This window comes from Corylus avellana, chromosome ca7, assembly GCF_901000735.1.
Source record: "Corylus avellana chromosome ca7, CavTom2PMs-1.0".
NCBI classification, from domain to species: Eukaryota; Viridiplantae; Streptophyta; class Magnoliopsida; order Fagales; family Betulaceae; genus Corylus; species Corylus avellana.
The window spans coordinates 178,816-198,847 of record NC_081547.1 but is presented as its reverse complement, the minus strand read 5'-3'; the positions used below and the strand labels follow the sequence as shown (position 1 = coordinate 198,847).

The 20,032-nt window shown below is 34.9% G+C and overlaps 2 protein-coding genes across 2 annotated transcripts; one reads left to right on the top strand and one right to left on the bottom strand.

The window, feature by feature from the left end:
• The first annotated feature begins 6,431 nt into the window (after nt 1-6,431).
• Nucleotides 6,432-8,707, top strand: LOC132188319 (transcription factor MYB61). The gene is made up of 3 exons (XM_059602743.1): nt 6,432-7,067; nt 7,174-7,303; nt 7,404-8,707. The coding sequence occupies exons 1-3, from the start codon at nt 6,935-6,937 to the stop codon at nt 8,398-8,400; spliced, it is 1,260 nt and encodes a 419-aa protein (XP_059458726.1). The 5' UTR covers nt 6,432-6,934; the 3' UTR covers nt 8,401-8,707.
• Nucleotides 8,708-12,265: 3,558 nt separating this feature from the next.
• On the bottom strand, nt 12,266-18,928 carry LOC132187242 (pectin acetylesterase 12-like). The gene is made up of 12 exons (XM_059601488.1): nt 18,207-18,928; nt 17,509-17,591; nt 16,680-16,809; nt 16,497-16,570; nt 15,997-16,083; nt 15,790-15,914; nt 15,618-15,678; nt 14,246-14,299; nt 14,064-14,141; nt 13,815-13,920; nt 13,554-13,699; nt 12,266-12,701 (listed from the first exon to the last, which is right to left on the bottom strand). Exons 1-12 carry the CDS (start codon nt 18,406-18,408, stop codon nt 12,594-12,596), a joined length of 1,254 nt encoding a protein of 417 aa, XP_059457471.1. The 5' UTR covers nt 18,409-18,928; the 3' UTR covers nt 12,266-12,593.
• Nucleotides 18,929-20,032: the final 1,104 nt, after the last annotated feature.

The window sequence follows — 20,032 nt, the reverse complement described above, 5'->3', positions numbered from 1 at the left end:
AGGAAGACCATATATAAAAATATTTAAGTCTCACGTTAGAAAGATGTCATAAATATGAGTGGTTAATATAGTATATAGTACCTAAACCTAAAATTAAAGTTTACCTTTTAAGTTGAATGGTGTCCCAATATGTTATATTGTAATCTCATTAGAAGACTTTTTAATTAGGTGTTGATCTCCTTGACACAGTACTACATCAATGGTACTTTTTTGGACCAAAAAAAAAAAGAAAAAGAAAAAGAAAAAGGTTTGAACTGTTGAGGTATGCGAAGGAATTGAATTATGGAGTGGCCATCTAATTGGCCCAAGGGTGACCTATTTGATGTTAAAAGTGTCTGCACCGGGTTTCTTGCATGTTCCTTTGTGAATTTGATTAGACAACTTTAATGGAAATCTGTTAAGCATGCCCCAATGAGAGCTTGACACAAGCTCTAAGTTCAAAATGTCTGAGAAGACTCAACGCTGATATATAGCAATCCCCAATATTAGAATCTCGAATAGTTCATTTAGGGGCATAAGCTCTCTCCCAAAATGAAAAGTAATGATGCAAATGTGGCTATAAAGTTGACTATCATTTCCCACTACAAAGCAAAAGCAGAAATGTAATTATGCAAGGATGGGGTACAAGGGGAGCATTTCAACCAGACAAGCTTTTGATAATTGATGGGGTTAAAGGGCTTTAAGCTTTTGTTGATGGGCTTAATTGGTTTTTTGAACTTCTTATAATGATGCCTTCTTCTTGAAGTCAATTTCCACTGTTATTTGGGCCTTCCACTCATTTTCAACTCGATCTACAGAATATCAAAATTAATGCTACAACTCTTTTTGAGGTATTTTTACATGCTTCAAAACCCAATATATATATATATATATATATTAACTAATCCTGGAGCTTAGAGGGGAATGAATAGTGGTGTTTAACTTATAATGATTGTTATTGAGATCTTAAGCTTCCATATATGGTAAGCAAAAGTCATGAATAATGATAGTGATGCTCATGTTTCTGTCATCATCGCTCATTGCTTTGACAAGACAAACGATAATTAAGCTTAGTTGTGATTAGCAAAAACTTATGAGATATCCATGTGCTTATGTTTCCCCCTAGCGTTAATGGGCCAATTGAGTAGCTAGGATACATTAAAGTCATCTCAAATGGAACCTTTCTGAATCCTATTAGTTTCAGTTATCCAGCCAAAACAATGTGGGGTGTTTCCCAAAAGTTCTGTTTTTCATAGCTGTAATAGCACTTCCAAGTCATCTAAATTAGGACGATTACTGAAGGCCGGGTGGTTAATTCCCTTTTCACGATAACAAATTAAGGAAATAAGATTAAATCCACAAGATCGATCACAGAACAATACTTTTGCCATTTTTTCAGACATTCATGAGTTTCTTAGAGATGACATAATTAAATATACTATAGTACTTGAGAAAGAGATGATACTGTAGCTAGGTTGAGGCAAATTGGAATAACCTTAATTAATATTGGTGGTAAGAATTCTTACAATTACCTGTAAAATGGTAATTTTAATTGCAATAGATGATTTTAGTAACAAGCACTAAGCACAAAGGCTAATTATAAATATATATATATATATATTTTTTAAAAAAAAGGTAACAAGGACTAAGCAATTAAGTGTTTAATTTCCCGTTAAATAGTGTAACAGTTGCTCTTTCTTGTCAATTAGTTGTCTGTTTCTGAATCAGCTTAGTGAAAAGATGGCTTTAGCTAGCCTTTAAGGATTATGGAAGAGGCATCTCCATTTTTCAAGGGCATATGGATTATGTCTCCCTTTCTTTCAAATGACTTTTTGATTATTATCTTCCAAATCTTTCTCTTCGTGAATTTGAATCCACATGTTTCCCATCAACAAGATATTTATAAGCCTTTTTAAGCGCTGCAAGCTATGGCTTCACTTTGCTAAGATGTTGTCATTCAATTAAACGTTTTATTTTTTTTATAATAATGCTAGTTGTTAGCAAAATCTGCCACTAGATGGCTCACAATTTGCTCAAGGTATAGACCTTAATCAGAAACATAGGCTTCTTTCTGCAGAATACGTGCCATCATCAACAGCGCGCAGTTCAATAAAAAACCCCCAAAGAAGAAACCAAATAACAGTGAACTGTTAAATTCACATTCATTGAACAGTTCACCTAAAAATCCAGCTGCAAAGGCTTGCTACCTATGAGCTCTCTGTAGATCTCTATTTTAGTCTCCAGGATCTGGTACATGTGCATATAATAAGTTCGATCACCGAAATTGCAATTCTTGATATATGCTCACCGCGTCACCAACTGCATAAAGTCCCATGTCCACGAATCATAGAAGTGGCCATTCCTGTTACCTAAACAATTTTTTTTTTCTTTTTTCTGGTAGGGGTTCCAAATGCAGTGGCATGCTATAGATGGATTTCGGAAAACACTCTTTTATTTCAGAGAAGCCTTTCTATACTCTACCCAAATGGTTCTCTCCTTTTTTATCAATGTACTTTGGATCTAGCTAAATAGCTAAGAGATATAAGGGCGTGGGTCTACATGGGGTAATATAACATGATACTACAGTTGGCAACCCCTTATGCTATTGCTATTGAATTTGTCTTCTTGCTACAGATAAATTTGGGGAATTAAGGCTTCTTGTAACACCCATGTTCCATATTGAAAAGATGAATAGTTTACGTATAAAGAGTGACTTATAAAAAATACTTTTTGTCTTTTATTTTTTATTTTTGATAACGAAAAACCCCTTTAATGCAGAGCCACTTCGTGTACCCATCCATGTCGGATAAACCTCGGACTCATGCAAAGCGCCTCCCACACGAATTGGGCAATACTCCGACTTTGTCATTGGGTTGGCCTCAAAAAATTGTTTATATTCAAGGGGATTCGAATCTTAGACCTAATGGGAATGTCATCAAGACCTAAGCCTGTATTACTTGAGTCAACCTCTTGGGTATAAAAGACACTTATGAGTGCTAAGTTCCGCATTGCTTATTTACTATGTGAAACTAATTGGTTTTATAAATAATTTTAGGAGAATTCAAAATTGACAAATTTTTTTAAAGTTATAATACTGCAGATGTAATTAGCACTTTTTCTGGGTTGTTATCCCCCTTTATAGGTTTCAACTTTCAAGCAATATTAAAGCTCCCTGAGGAATCCCAGCTCAGCAATTTGTGAGACAAATGCATGCCAGAACCTACGAGTGAGTCTGGAGGATTAAATTTGTCCCAAGCCTTTTGTGGATGTAATTATAAAATGTGTTGAATAGCCCTCGATCAACCTCTTACCCTTGGTGACTGCTGTTTGGTCATGCATGCGTACACAGTGTTGAAAGTGAAAACAACAATCCGGCCCATTTAGTAAAATTTGGTTGTCATTATGCCCCGGACTCGCACCTGTACAGACCAAGGTAAAAGAACAGTACATATATGCATGTCTCTCACAGGGTCAACTTAACTTTAAATTATCATATCATATGTTCACACCTCCTAATCATTGGAAGACACAGATTCATTCCCCATAACCAATGCATAAATCAAAAAAATCAGTATACAATATATATGTATAACTAATTTTCATGTTAATGGATTAATGGTGAAACACCACTTAATTGATTGGTTCAAGTGATGAGAAGAGAAAAGAAACAAAAAGCCAACATATTAATTAGTAACATCTGAAGGAAAAAGAAGCAAGCTAGGAATAAACATGTAACGATGGTTGACTTCACATAACAGCTCATTTGGTGCTAAAAGATAAGCTTAGGAGCGAATGATGAGGTATGGATACCACAAGCATCTTCTCATGTGTTCTTATTTAATGTTCAATATCCCAACGGGATGTCTGAATTAGGACATGGCTAACTGGCTAAGGTCAAGGAAGCTTCATAATGTCAGAACAAGGAGACAGGTTATCAAAAGGCATGATCTTTATTATTCTTATTCTAATTATTATAAGGGAATTATGATGGAGGTGAAAGTTTCTTTCTAAAGCATAGATGTGCTCAGGGAAATTATTAAATATTGACGAAATCATTTACTAGTCTAGATGTTTGTGTGCCATGCATTACTTTATTGATTACATTATAATATTTTATGATCTATATAAGAAAAAGAAATGGTAAATTTATAAATATAAATGTATTTTAATAACTTCACCAAGAGATATTTAATAATAATAATTAAAAACAAAAAACAAAAACTAGCCTTTTTGCCATGTTTAAAACTTATGCACATTTGGCTTTTTCTATATATGTAAACATTTTGTTGAAATTATATATATATATATCACAAGGATCAGTTATTTTATTTGATGAGCTTGCCCTTTGCCCTACATGGAGAGTCGGTGACTAGTAACTGGTCCTTATGATATGGGGATAAAATTGAAGGCAAGCCAGGGAATTAAAAAACTCATTTTGATAATAAAAGTCGTAATAACAAGCTTGTGCTGATGGCCCGTTGGTGCAATGGCCTTTGAATGTGATTATGTGTCAACGGTGACAATTACCAATTTGGATATTCTCAATGATATTTGATATGACCTAATTGTAATAGGCCACCTTGTACTAAATGAAATGATATGCTTTACATTCATTTCACATTAATTGACGTATCTTGTTTTAAGTGAATTTTATTGTATTTTTAAGTCACTTTTTTTTTTTTTTTGAATAATAATTCAATTCTCATTAATATCAAAAGATTAGTCAAGTAGAAACATTATGTTCTACTTGTACAATATCAAAGATACATTCAGGAGTTTCATCTCTCCACAATCTATCCATGACTGATGTAGTGGCCAACTTCACTCGCCGGTGGGCGGCTTCATTCACAGTGCTGCACACGTGACTAGTCTGCCAACGAACGAAAGAGCCTAAGTGCACCTTAGTCTCATCCACCAGATGGCCGCATCTACTCGTATTCTGGGTGTCCGTTTGCAGGGCCGTTATAATCACCTTTGCATCCCCCTCTAAAATAAGACTATGTATTTTTAAGTCACTTAAATGTGTTACATCAACCGGTATGAAATGGGTATTATTGACCTTGGCACTTGGCAGTACCAATCAATTCTTGAATTTATAGTTTAACAATAGTTGATCTAAGGGCTGATTAGTATTGTCACATTAAAAATATAGAATAACAGCAAGATAAAAAGTGTGATTTCTAATATTACTTTATATTGAAGGGCCTGTATATTTTATTGATCTATTATTTTGCAATATGACTTCCATAATGTCATGATACCATTGTTTCATTGTGTGCCCTATCCAACAAAATATACCCATTATTAGACTTAATGAGTGATTTTCACTATCATATCATCTTTTTTTTTGTTTTTTTGTTCTCACAAGGGGAGGGAAAGGGGACATGTGGATTCCAACTAGTAACTTCCGCTTTATAAGGCGTGGTCTCAAGCCGATTGAATTACCCCTTGAAAACAATAGTTTACTAAATAATATTTCAATTATATAATAGTCTAATAACAATTTACTAAATAACATTATTCATTTCCATATGCTCGACGAATTCAGACCGGCCTCCACAAGAGCCTGATTTATCAGTGGTATTGTGCAATTAATGTCGTTGGATTGAGTATACCAGTAAACTTGTAATAATTCATCCAAACCTTTGTCTCCATTCAACTTTCGGAAATGCATGCATACTCAATGAATAAAGGACGACTACATTATTGAGGTTGTCATATATATTTATATATGAGGAGTATGCCAGTTTACCTTTCTTTTATTTTGTTTTAGCATTTTAATACACAATTACATATAATGCCACTTACATGAAGTAAAAAAATTAAAAGACCAAGAAAAATGACAATTCCTCTTATTTAACAAAGATGTTCGAAATATATGTGCTTTGTACCGAATTATGAAACTTTTCAAAGTGATCATGATTGAGGAAATTGCTCAAAAAGCCAATGGAAAAGATAGTCGATATAACCTGAGAAGCATCTGACACAAAAGTTAGTCAAGAAAGGAGAGTACTAATGGAGTATTCAACATTAATCCATTTGGTTCTACATTTAAATAAATAATAATAATAATAATAATAAAAATAAACCAACAAGAAGAGAATGAAGTACATAGTTAATTAATCTTATCATCAATTTATTGCAGTATACTATATTTGTAAACCTCTCCTAGCCATAAGGGTATTTCTTGTGTCGAAGAAATTGATTACCCCTTTTCCAAATCATGTCGCTATATATACTTTTCTTTTAGGAATCTGGGGATAGGCTAGGATGAATATGGTATTGCTTGAAGCTTTATACAAACCCCAAAGTTGTCGTTTTCCATGAATCATAAAAAACCCTGTGTGTTGGTTTAATTCCAATACCTGAACTAGTACTCAGGCTTCGCAGAATGAATTTTCAAGTCTATTTTTCCTTCTTCTTTGTTCTTAATAAATATCTGTCAAGAAAATGCCCAAGCAGTGCTGCCAAAGTCTAATTCTCAAACCTTTATCTATGACTATGAGACATGCAAAGTCAAAATTATTGGAGCTAACCCCATCTCCCCCGTGCTCCCTCCATCTCCTGGATGTGTCCAGTGGCATCTGGACCGTCCACAGATGATGGAACCCACTGTGATTGACCCAATGCTAGGAAGTAATGGAGAGAATCAAAACTCGGAAAAATTTTAGTATTTAAATTCAAAACCAATATCTCCAATCACCCTCTTGAATGGTGACTTTTCTGTCTGCGGCTCCTCCTATTAATTTGATTCCCTACCAGGCTGCCATTTCATTTTCTTAATATCTCTCACTCTCTTTCTCTCTCTCCACATAATCCACCACCCCATTTCCTAGAATCCGTATCTGCAGAGCCCTCCTCTCCCGGCCGTTGCTGACAAATTCGCAAGGTCTGCAGAAAAATTTGCCACTTTTATAAAAGCTTTTGCCAGCACAGAAGGTTGATTGGACTCCACATGGGGAGGCACTCTTGCTGTTACAAGCAGAAGCTAAGGAAAGGCCTTTGGTCTCCTGAGGAAGATGAGAAACTTCTGAATTATATTACCAAGCATGGACATGGGTGTTGGAGCTCTGTCCCTAAACTTGCAGGTGCATACTTTATATATGTATATATATATATATACATGATGCTATTGTGATGCAGAACAAAGAGTTTTGATGACGTTCTTCTCCTTTGTATAATATTCATTGGCAGGTTTGCAAAGGTGTGGAAAGAGCTGCAGGTTGAGGTGGATTAATTACCTGAGACCCGATTTGAAAAGAGGAGCATTCTCTCAGCAGGAAGAGAATCTGATTATTGAACTCCATGCAGTTCTTGGCAACAGGTGGTTTACGTTCTTCTTCTTCTTTCATACTCTTTAGCTTCTTCTTCTTCTTCTTCTTCTTTCATACTCATAATTAATTAATTATATCCTACTCCACCAGATGGTCTCAGATTGCAGCTCAGTTACCAGGAAGAACAGATAATGAGATAAAAAACTTGTGGAATTCATGCCTTAAGAAGAAGCTCAGGCAAAGAGGCATTGACCCCAACACTCACAAACGCCTCTCCGAGGTCGAGATTGACAAAGACAAAAGCAATGAGAAAACATCCAATGAAGTGAATCTCATTGAGGCATCAAATTCAAAGCCACCTCCAATAGATCGATACCCAGTTGATGTTTCTTCCGCCTCCAAGATCAACAACAGCAATAGTTTGAAACCCACCCAGGAATTCTTCCTAGATAGGTTTGGACCAGCTGGTGCTACGACTTCCCATGAAAGCTCCAGCACCAGTTGCAGGCCTTCTGATCTGGTGGGGTATTTCTCTTTCCAGCATTTGAATTATGGGCCCGATATCGGGCTCTCTGTAAATACTTCTCTTTGCTTCAATCAAAATTCCAGATGCTCTGAGATGATTCCAGACTACAATTCTACTACTATGACTTCCACAATGCTTCATTCCGTGTCAAGCTCAAGCTCAATTTTCCCAACTGTAAAACCTTCTGTAAGTCTTCCCTCCAACAATCGCTCCTTAGGCTCTAGTGGGGTCCAGAACTGGGAAACCAGTACCTTCAGTAACAACGGTAGCAACAGCAATAATGGAAGCAGTAGCAGTACTATCGAATTGCAAGGGAATAGTAACTTCTTTGAGAACCATGCTTTCGCTTGGGGAGTGGCAGATCATGTAAAATCTGATAAACAAGCCGATGCTGAAGACATCAAATGGTCCGAATATCTCCATACGCCGTTTCTGTTGGGAAGCGCACTACACAATCAAACCTCTCATCAACCTATTTGCAGTGACATAATTAAACCACAAGAAACAGGCTTCACAACAGACGGGTCAAGTACCACTTGGCAGCAACACCCATTGCAAGCTTCGGACATATATAACAAGGACCTCCAGCAACTTGCTGTGACTTTTGGACAAACCCTTTAGCTTGCACTTGACATTTTGAGATGAGGCTTAATGGAAAAAAGGGTATTTTCTGGTTACGGGTGTGTGCTATATACAACTTTCTTTTGGTTTTGTAAATGTGTCTCATACAGATCTTCCTAGCCTTTTTTGTTTCATTTCTTACAATATTTTTTGTGATTTGTTTGAGCTTATTATGTTTATGCCTTGTCCATGAAACACAATAGAATTACTAAATAAGGCTTATTGCAGTGTCTCTTCTGCTTAATTATTATATCCTACGTACATTTATTCTGGATTAATCATATGTTGTAAGTTTATTCGTCAATAATTATTATTTTTTTTTTAAAAAAAAGCACCTTTTTTATAGTTTGAAAAAGCTTGTGCCTTCCTTCACCTTTCCAGATCGAAGTTCAAGGTGATTGTGACTCTATGTGCAAGATATCCGTATCTGTTGGCTTCCTGGGATTTTATTTTCACTTAAATATTATCCATCTCTTTCTGTCTTGATCCTTTTCACATTGAAAAATAAACAAAATTTCCATATGATCTTTTCTAATGCAAAATTCAAGGGACCGTTTTTCTTAAATGGGTGTCTATCACTGTCTCCCTACAGATGGAGATGGTTTTCACTTTTTGACAGTCTTTAAGTCACTTCCCCCCTTCAAGACTCAATGACTGAAGACAAGAAATCATAGATGTCGTCCTGTGGTTTACCTCACCCAGATAGAAGTCCTAGAGATGATGTTGCCATAATTTCAAGCATATATAGGTGGAAAATCCAACTAATAAGAGGGTCGAGACTCGAGGCTAAAGCCCCACAGGCCACAACAAGCTCATAGCAATCAACCAGCTGGTCAAGCAATACTGGAAATGACTTTCACTCCGATCAAGACCATAAATTCCTTGTCTGATAGGCCTCTTTGCAGTACTAACATTATCTTAAGGAAAAAAAAAATTCCATCCAATATCAGTATATGGGAATGGGGATATTTAAGTGTACAGTATATATTGAGAGGTGACAAGTTTTGTACCACTCATCCATTTGTACCATTTATTACAAGAGGATGCCAATGCGCGGTGGCCGTAGTGTGGGCCTCTATTTTACCAGTTTGATATAGAATGGGGTCCCCGCAAGGGGCATCCATTGATGCTGAAACTTCAAGAGAGAAAGCAAGTAGAGTTTGGTGTTTCAGTAGAACATGATAGAAATCAGTCAAATAGCTGATAATGATATCAGGGAGGATCGGACATGCTCAGTTTATCTCTCTTTGAAAGAAACATGGGTAAATCCTGCCAAAGGGAATATATAGTAGCAACTCCCATGAGATTAAGCTTTGTTGGATAACACTTATTGTTTTTTTTTTTTTTTCTGTTCAAAACAAAAACATTAACAAATAATGCTTAAAACATAAAATACTCATATATCATTCGAAATTACTTTTAACTTTAAGTCACGTTTAAAACATTTTTTTACACAAATAATAAAAAACACTCTAAAAACATTAATAAAGAGCTTCAGAAAAAGTCGGACTCCAAAAAGTGTTTCACCATGCCTCTTCACCAGAATAAAATTACTAAGTAAAAGCAGTATCTTCCACAAAGAAAGAATTAAAAAATAAAATGACATAAAATTTATCAAGTAACAACATTTCTAAATTTTAAAGTGTAACACTCCGAAAAATCAAGTCTCAATTTGGGTGATCAAGTGAATTGTGAAGGTTCATGAGTCTTTAGTCTCACACTTGTTATTTATTAGATGAAAATAGACTATATAAATGATTATAGAGAACTTCAATTGTATAATTGATCAATCATTTTAAGGTATAGTTCAAGGTCATCCCATTCATTTCTCTCATGTACACAAAAGTTGGCCATCCATATGTGCAGTGTGCACACATTGAAGTAGTCTCCCTCAAAGAATAGGTCAATGTCTCTTTATGTATACACAATATATATATATATATACCAAATTATTGGGTCTATTTGTTGGGGTCCTACAATCATGCGTAGGAAAAGAACAAAAAGCATTGTGTTGCAATGGCAGACTGATCAGATGAGATGGCAGCAATGTGGTGGCAAGCTTTGATCCCTATATTCATACAGATTTGCGTCAGAAAATTGTACATTTTGGAATCTTAGCTTTTCTTTTAGTATAATACAACAGCAAGGACCAATTTTTTTTTTAATATGTGTTTACGAATATGAATGTGATGATAATGACAATGATTTTGCTGATCATGACAGCAATGATGATGATCTATAAAATAAGCATTATAAGAAGATTATGTTCTGGATGAAAGATACACATGCATATGTGCAGAAATCAAGGTGAATAAGACTAAAGCCACCAGTTTTTAAGTAATAGTTGAGGCTTGGAGAAGCAGGAGGGGAGACAAAGGTAGGTCGGGGGATTGAATTATACCAAGGGTAACAAATTCTCCTACATAGCAATACAAGTCACAAATTTTTTTCTTTTAGTGAAAAGAAAAATGTTAGTCAGTAGGGATACAGTGGAATAATTCTAAAAATCACACCACACCGCACCCCATTTTACTAGTTAGACTAATGTAATAGTGTTCATCAACCTTGATTTAATGACTGATGACCTAGTCACGTTAGCCCAATGAGATGGAGGTGTGATTTTTAGCATTTGTCTTTCAGTATTAATTACGAAAACCAATGGTAACATGAAAGAGTGGTATAAAAAGACGTTCACCTCAATACTTTCTGATAGCCCAAAATGAAAAATAAAAAAATACAAATCTAGAGAATTTGCTAGTGGGCTTTTGCCTAGTAAAGAGTGGAAGAGGTGAGTTTATAGAATTTAGGGTTTAAACGGGAGGCTCTCAAATCTAAATTCACTATTAAAAGACACCAAAAGGCATATGTAGATTAGGAAACAGTTGATTGTAAATGGTGTGTTTCGGGCTACTTAGGTCAACTTTAGGTTTATGCTCACGCTCGTTTGGGTTCTATGCATCCATTAGAAAACTTGATGCCTGGTCTTTTGAGTTTTGTTTATTTTCATAAAATACAATCTATCTGGCTGCCCAATACGTTACTCATCCAACATATGATTAAAGGATTAAGAACAAGGAATCCTACAATCCTTCCTTTCCAATAATTCGAGACGAATCTCAAATCTTACCACAATCATTGTTACAAGTTTCTGATACAACTTGTTTCCAACAAATAAGACCCACTAAGAGAATAAAATACTACGAAAATCGTAAAGGGTCACATGAAAGGATCATTATTAAAACGGAATTAACTCAACCATATTTTACTAACAACAAAGAAGCGAATGAGAAATTTAGTATTTGAAAAGAAGTTAAAATCCAAGAAAAAAAAAAAAATCAACTACTGGAAGAAAATATTGGTGCAAAACTCGAAGCTTGTGTATCCATAAGAAACACTAAACTCGTTTTAGGGAGGTATACATAAAAACACAACCTGCCAGTTGATGCCGTAGCATAGTAAATCTTCCTTGGAGGATTGTTGTTAGCCATATAAATTACTTGATGATGTTATACCTACAAGTATTGGGCAGTTTGGCAAATAGTCTCTCAATACTAACGTTATACCTACAACTCTTTTACAATTTATTAACACGTGTCAACATTTGATTAGAACCACCAACTTTCAATTAAATGCTGACACATGTTAGCAAGTTGTAAAAGTGTTATGGGCCTAGCATTTTTCCATTTAGGTTATACCAGCCAAAAAATGCCCCAAGTGTAAGTTCACCATTGATAACACAAAGATATTGACAAATACCAGAACCGTTCATCATTCTCTCTCTCTCTCTCTCTCTCTGTGAAATCAAGAGTTCAAATTTGTTCAAATTCAATGACTTAAATGGTGTTGATGTTGCCAATCAACCCTCTTCAACAAACAAACAAATATAATATTTCGGATGAATACCTCAGTTAAGCACATGGACTGCCCAATAGCAGTAGCATAAGCATAGCAAATAAGTTATTACAAGGACAACAAAAAATTGTAAAGGTAAACTACATTCACCATGAAATTGCTAAATATCAATGCGAAGGTGCTGAATACATTTGCAATTCTCAGCAACCTTCATTTTTTTATTATTATTTTTGTCATCTATCAAAATTCAATTGATTTTGCTAAGTTCTTTTCATATCAATAGAAATAAATTGATCTCTCGGTAAGATACCACGTGAATCAACCAATTGGTAGAACTTGGCTCATTTAAAAACCAGATTGTGGCAACTCTTGTCACAAGGGTAAGGACAGTCGACGACTTTAACGCTTGCTCGGTCAAAATACCAGTCTCCCACAGCAAGTGCAATCGCCTACATGTTGGCAATTATATAATTTCAGGCGCTTTTAAACTCTTGTTTATACAAAACCCATATAGAAGAGCAGAGGAATCAGTTTCGAAATGCAAGTATTCAGCATAGGTAAAAGAGGTAAAAGACCTCACTACCAGCAAAATAGTCAAATCAGCAGTGCCTATAAAAGACAATAAAGAATCCTCATCTGAGAGCTAAAAGGAAAACAGTTTAAGTCTTGTCTGATTTTTCTTTTGAATTTCTTTTGCCGAGGGAAGATATTTGTTACAGAAGAAGTAGCAGCATTTAAAAGGTCGTGAAAAGCACATGAGATGTCATCTGCTAGGTAGTTCTGCAGGTGATTTTGAGATAATACATATATATGTGTAATGTGTTGATACAGGAAATTTCAAACATATTCAGCCAACATTTGGTTTCTAAGTTGTGAGCAATCCTTCCCTGCCACGAATGTCAGATTTAAAAAAACTTGCACCTTTATTATTGAACCAGTCACTAAAAGTTATGATGCATCGTTTCCCTTTGCCTCCAGTTTTGATCAAGGGGAGTTTCCTAGCATATACATCGAGACATCTATGGAGTAAAGATGAGGTAAATGCAATATGGAGCCTAATTATTCATCAAACCCCGAGCAGTACAATGCTAGAAAAGTCTCATGGGATAAGATTCATCATGGAAATTTTGAAGTCAAGGTATTATCATATTATCTTTTGTAACTAAGAAACTCACAATCATGTATGTGTGTACCAATACATATGTACATACAAATTTAACTGTCACGACAAATATAATAACTCTGGTGCTTTATGGCTATGATGTGTCAAAGCAAAATATAATTAGTTGAGTCAGCCATACCTTCTTTCCTATAACTGGAGAATCATCAGCAAACCATGTATCCTGCCTCTCTGTTTGGCAGTGAGCAAAACAAGAATTTATAAACATCCCATTTTGTCTAGACAATGAGAAGTGTCTCAGTGCCTTCAGCATTTCATTCCTGAACCCTGTTCCATCAAACAAAGAAGTGCCTTATATAAGTAGATTAAATTTAGTCATTATGTTTTGAAGCCAATATGAAATCAGAAGCTCAAGCTAGTGATTTCACATTTATGAAATCACCTTGCAGAAATTGGATCTGTGCTGGAGTACATTTTTCATGATTTAATCTACAATAATGCCAATAGCCTGAGGGATCCGCTGATGGTGGAGCTAAACTGGATTGTACCTGATTTCAAGGAGAAAATTTATGACTTAATTCATCTAACTTGTTGCTTGAGGCCCTCCATTGCTACTCACAATGCAAGATAATCCATCCATTATAGACATTAAGATGAATCAAAAGTCCAATCTATGTAACAGAATAATTACCTGCCATGAATCATAGGCTGTATTGAGAATAAAAAGTGGTGTTTTAATGTCGCCAATTGAGTTTTGAGGGAAGAAGCACTGAGAAGGAAAAAAGGATAAAAAGTCAACAGAGCACAGAATGTTGTGTTTCATCTGATCCATTCAAGATGAGGTATATGCCTGAGAAAATCATAAGAGATTACCGAAGTTGGATCTAGGCGGTTAGTACAGAAATGTGGCAGATTATTCCGCACTGCCTGCAATAATTATACAAATCAAGCATCCATTACAATCATGACAAATGGTCCAAGCTTGTATAAGAAAGATCAAGGGAGTCAGAACTCCAAAAAATATCATTTTAGCAAGCTAGGTACAATGGCTCTGTTGACACATTCTCTCAGACACAGACAGTAATGCCATTAGAGCACTGACTTGGCATGTATGACATGAATTTAAGTCTAGGGCATAAGATCAGGTTTATGTGCTCATAGACAATTATCATGTTTGATACAAAACCTTGGCTACACCATAGTACATGGTGACTCCAGAAAGAGAAAATAAAAAGGATGGACAGTGAAAAGAAGCTCATTATCAAAAAATAAAAAAAGAAAGAAAGAAAGAAAGAAAATTTCCGCTTAAGAATTACTAGTCAATCTTATATTGTTGACTAAAGAAATTTCATGGCAGCCATCTTGATGGACCACAAGATGGACGTATGCCATTTGCATGGATTTTATAAATCATTTCTGAAAAACTCTCTCTAAAATATTTTTACCAGACAATGCAGGCCACCAATCTATCAATTTTTATTGAGATAATCAATAATGAGTGGTCACAACAGAGAAAATTAAAAATAAGATAGCATCTCCACCAAAAAAATAGTTAACAAAGATTCACCTCATTGTAATTGCTAGATTGGCAAGAAGTACAACAGTTTCATTCTTCTTAGATTATTGAGCGAGTATGATACATGCATGAATTCGATCTTGTTATATCACCAATTTTCCCAAAAGCCTAAGCTAATAAGAATAGTATCAGTTGATTGGTATTCTAACACTCTCCCTTATATATGGACCAGACTCTTATTCAATAAGTGTTGCTCAACACGTAAAATATTTAACTTGAATAAGAGAATTTGAATTTGAATTCAAAATATTTACTTTAATACCATATTAAATCACTAGTTGCCTAAAAAACTAAAGCTAATAAGAAAATATAAATTTAATTATTTAATTAATATTCTAATATATCTCATATTGATACAATCAACATCCAATGATAAAATCTATATCTAATAGTAGGCCCTCAAAAACTAGAGCTGATAAGAAAAATGTAAATTTAATTATTTAATTAATATTCTAATATATCTCATATTGTTACAATCAACATCCAACGATAAAATCTATATCTAATAGTAGGCTAATTTTGAATACAACAATAAGACATTTGTCATTTTGATTTCAAACTTCATTAACAAAGTACTTACAGTACCCACAGGTCAATTCAAAACAAAGTCCACAACCATGGAAATATGCAAAACATTCCAAGTTACAAAGTTTAAAATCAACATAGTACCTGCAAGCCTACTACACCACCAAACATGCTCCTGAGTGTACGCCCACCTGATACATCGGCCCTATAATTCCAAGGCAAGACAATTTTAATTATAACTATTAATAAATGAGAAAAGGAACAATTCTACATAGAAATATTGTGAAGTATAAGAGCATGAAGAGGTCGTATTTACGCATCAAGGAACATTCCAGCATCACTTAGGCACTTCACTTTAGTAGTTCTTGGTAATAAACCTCGGAACTCATCACAGTGTAAAATAGATGCCAGACCCCCAGCAGAGCACCCAGAAAGAAGAGCCTGAAGCAGGTATTCATACGTGAAAAAAGATCATAAAGTAAAAAGGGATGAAAAGAGAACAGATTAACGATGAATATTGAACCTGGTGAGCAAAGTGCATTCCCTTTGACAGTAAATCTTCCATTGCAGCCAACCATATACGCTGTCCCCTAAATTGCAGCCGTGCAGCCTAAGAAACAGAGTCTTATATGTTATTGAATGGCGAACACAAACAAATAAGAAAAATTGGGAATCAACAATGCACTTTTAGATGCCAATTAGATTTTCCAATCAAGTTATTAGATAGTCAATTGACTTGACCACTTTGATTGATGGATAAAGATAAGAATGAAGACCATTCTCTTTCTCCTGCTCTCTCTTATGAAAACATAACTTGTGTCATTGTGCAGCTATCACTAATATATGTTTTTAAGGCACAACATATAAACCATGGAAAAAAAGGTTAGGAAGGTTGATGGAGCTTGTTCATACAAATTGAGCACCAAGATACCAAAGCATTTTTTCCAGAAATATAATATTCATGACGGAGAATTAAAATCAATATTTCATGGAAACAGTAAATGGTAAAATATTCCTACAAACCTTATCTTCACCATCCCCAGTAAAGGAGGCACCATCACAGTAACGAAGTTTTACTCTATTCCAGTTGAAAAAATCTGCAACCCCGTATAGAGAATATAGTGGTCAAGAAAGTTCTGGCAATAAAAAAGCAGAAGCAGCAAAAGGCAGAATCAGTTCATTATATTGCCAAGTTCAAGAGTAAACCAGGATTTTGTTCAGCTTTATTGCTCAGTATTCCTGTAAATGCTATCTCCTTTTCCATGTATGTTGAGGATCCACGTCGAGTTTTTTTGCGGTAAACACAAGTTCTAATGTTATTACACCATCCGCCTCCCTGCCACAATATATTTGAATAACTTGAGTCCTCAAGTAAGTACACCACTACAGTATTAAGAGGGTAAGTTGAGACTTGTGTAGCCAGTGTACTAACCAAAAAGTGTCATAATCAACTAGTGATAATGATGATTCTGATGATAACAACAATAAGAATGATAACAGGAGCAACAACAGTAAGAATAATGTTAAAAAGAAAGTGCATCTTAGAGAGTCATAGAGCTGTAATCTCAAAAACTTCGATACAACATAACTCTGATACTGTGAAAAGCCTTGAACCATATTGGAGATATACCAAGCAAAAACACAGCTGAAACATTTACTATGTTGCATTTGACATTAAAGATCATATAACTGTTTTTCAATGAAGCAGTAATCTGTCTTGTGAGAATATCATATTTTCCTGAAACGACCGGATAGCCAGGAGTACACACAATAGCTGTTGAAGCACAAAATTATCAACAAGAAACCTTGAAACACCAATAGAACTTGCTACAATACCAGACAAATTCAGCTTGATGGTTGTACTTACATAAGCCAAATGCTTGCATTAGACAGATTTTAATTTATTCCAAATAGTAAAGATTCCACAGGAGAAACATATGCAAACATATAGTATATTAGGGAAGTATATATGCAAGTAATATAATGCAAGAACTATGCATTTTAAAGGATGCCATTTCAAGTCTATCTCACAAACCTCCAATTGAATGAGCCAACTATTTGCTCCTGACCCATATCCACGATGCCAATGATATCCGGGTAGCGTTCCATCCAAGCAGACTGCAACGGTGAAAACAGAATGTGGTTTATTAGATCAAAATGAGACAAATTTCATAATATAAAACACCAGATATTAGAAGTCATTATTTACAAAATGAATTTGAATTTAAGAGAATGACAATTACGAGAAGGATAGCCTCATAGGTAATTGAAAATGATCTGTCAATAGACGAGAGAGTGATGGAGCATTGGAGCGGTTGAATAAAATCACCAAATAGTCCAATTGAACAAGATAGATAAACTTAATTAACTTATCAAAACCAACACAAGCAACAATCGTAACCACATTATTGTAAATTATATTCAGCCAACAGAACAAATAAAGAGCAGTGAAATAACATCGAAAAAAATAATTGGATGAAAGAGAATAATAACGAAAACAGAAGGCTAAGTGCACATGGGACAGTATATTAATATAAATCTGCTACCCTGTTATTTGCATTAAACCCATATCTAACGCAGTAATGCCCATATCTAATTCGAGCGAACTACCGAAGTATTAATGTAAATAAAGAAAAATAGCAGGAAATCACAAAAGCAAAAAATTAAAAATAAAAGGAAGAAAGGAAGAAAGAAAGAAAGAAAATTTGCAATGATAATAGAAAAAGAATGTACCTGCTCCTTTTGCGCCAGCGCCTTGAATGAGGGTAAGTCCTACCATCAAAGCGTCAGGAACCATTGCAGGTTTGGAGACTCCATAAGCCTCCGCTTCGAAGAAATACATTGCTGTTTCATTGAGATGAAGCTCCTCAAACCCATCAACCCAGTTGCTAAAAACAAGTAGGATTATAATCCCCACCCACAGACGCTTCATCATGGCTACCTCCCTAGAGTTCAATCACTCTGCCACTCAAACCCTGTCAAAGAAATCGAAGAACACAAACAAGGCAAGCCAGAGATGGTTGCCTAAGGTTTGTATATATTTACCATTTATCTAACGGCCCGGCCAGAAGCTGAATTAGTATACTCTCTATACACAACAAGGAGAAAAGATTTATAACAATATCTTTTATTACGAAATATAGGAGCTAAATATAGGAGACAATCTCAAATCTTGTGTTTGGACAGTGTTTTTTTTTTTTTTTTTCTGTTGCAGTGAAGATTGTTTGCCGGGCTTTTTAAGGTTTTATGACCCTGGGAGCACGTTTGGAATCTTATTTATGCTTAAGTAAGAAGAGGAAAGCTAAAACGACGGTAATTAAATGCTCTATCTCACAAACGATTTAGGACCGCTGATAAGAATGATCAGACCAATATCTAAACGAGGACGCATCAACTGGGATCCGTGTGTGCAATGGTTGAAGCTCTAGACTAGAGACAGAAAACAGCGGTGAATGTGAATCTTGTCATGCGAAAATGAAATTGTGGTCGGGCTCAGTTAATGATGTTTTTAGCTTTTGCCTTTATTTACGACGACTATTCTGTGCGGTTGGCTTTTATGGGTCTCGGTGGAACCCGTGCGCTGAGTGGCTTACAGCTATCTTTACTTTTTCGTGAGCATGCACGTAATAAATAATCAGTAACCATTTTTATCCTAAATTTAACTAAATACTACTTTTTTCCGTAATTTACTGGCCGAATTCTTAATAAATAGAAAAGATTTAGGGCTCATTTGCCTAAATAGAGGCAGGATTGCTCGAAATCTGTTGATAATTAAGTAAACCTAATAAAAACTCTTTTCTTACCAAAACTAAAATAAAAAAATAAACTCTTCTATATTTATTGTCTTAATTAGATTACTCGAAATTGTTGATAAAAACTCTCTTAATTATATTTAGTGGTTGGATTGCTCGAAATCTATTGATATAAGTAAACTTAATAAAAGTTGTCTTATATTTTATGGCCGATTGAATTGTTAAGATGTTTATCCAATTTAACTTTCACCGATACAAGTATACAAAATAGAGCAGAGTAATTAACGCCATGGTCTCTTTTTATATGCCATCATTTTTGTCTTTTGTGTTTTGATCTTCTCATTGATTTCAAGGGAGAGGAGTTTATCCTCTTCAGGTGAAAAAGGTTTTTTTTTTTTTTTACTCTCAACCTAAAGAAAACCGACTCCGCTCCCATTAAAATCAAGTGGAAAGGATATGTTTGGTGGTCATATAGGTTAATTGGACATATTTCTCTTAAATGATAGAAAAGGAAAAATGGCTTTTAATGATTTGGTTGACTCTTTGCAAATTGTAAGTTTAAGGAAATTTGTTGTCTCCTTGAATACACTTTTGAATATCGACCATCAATAAAAAGATTTCTTTCCTTCCTTTTTTTAAAAAAAGTTTTTTCTGTTTTTTTTTAAAAAAAAATTATGGATAAAATTGTTTTTATAAGTTTTACAGAGACATTCCTATTGTTAGCCACTTGAGCTAAGAAACAAGAAAAACTTTAACCATAAAAGAAACTGGAAAGGTCAAATTGATTGAAGTATACGTACATAACAT

What these genes read in the sequence shown, in the direction of transcription:
- LOC132188319 (XM_059602743.1), top strand. Translation starts at nt 6,935, where the DNA reads ATGGGGAGGCACTCTTGCTGTTACAAGCAGAAGCTAAGGAAAGGCCTT. An exon ending in CTCTGTCCCTAAACTTGCAG is followed by an intron (nt 7,068 to 7,173) that starts GTGCATACTTTA and finishes ATTCATTGGCAG; the next exon opens with GTTTGCAAAGGTGTGGAAAG. An exon ending in CATGCAGTTCTTGGCAACAG is followed by an intron (nt 7,304 to 7,403) that starts GTGGTTTACGTT and finishes CTACTCCACCAG; the next exon opens with ATGGTCTCAGATTGCAGCTC.
- LOC132187242 (XM_059601488.1), bottom strand. Translation starts at nt 18,408, where the DNA reads ATGATGAAGCGTCTGTGGGTGGGGATTATAATCCTACTTGTTTTTAGC. An exon ending in CTGGGGATGGTGAAGATAAG is followed by an intron (nt 16,084 to 16,496) that starts GTTTGTAGGAAT and finishes TCTGTTTCTTAG; the next exon opens with GCTGCACGGCTGCAATTTAG. An exon ending in CAGCCTATGATTCATGGCAG is followed by an intron (nt 13,921 to 14,063) that starts GTAATTATTCTG and finishes CCTTGAAATCAG; the next exon opens with GTACAATCCAGTTTAGCTCC.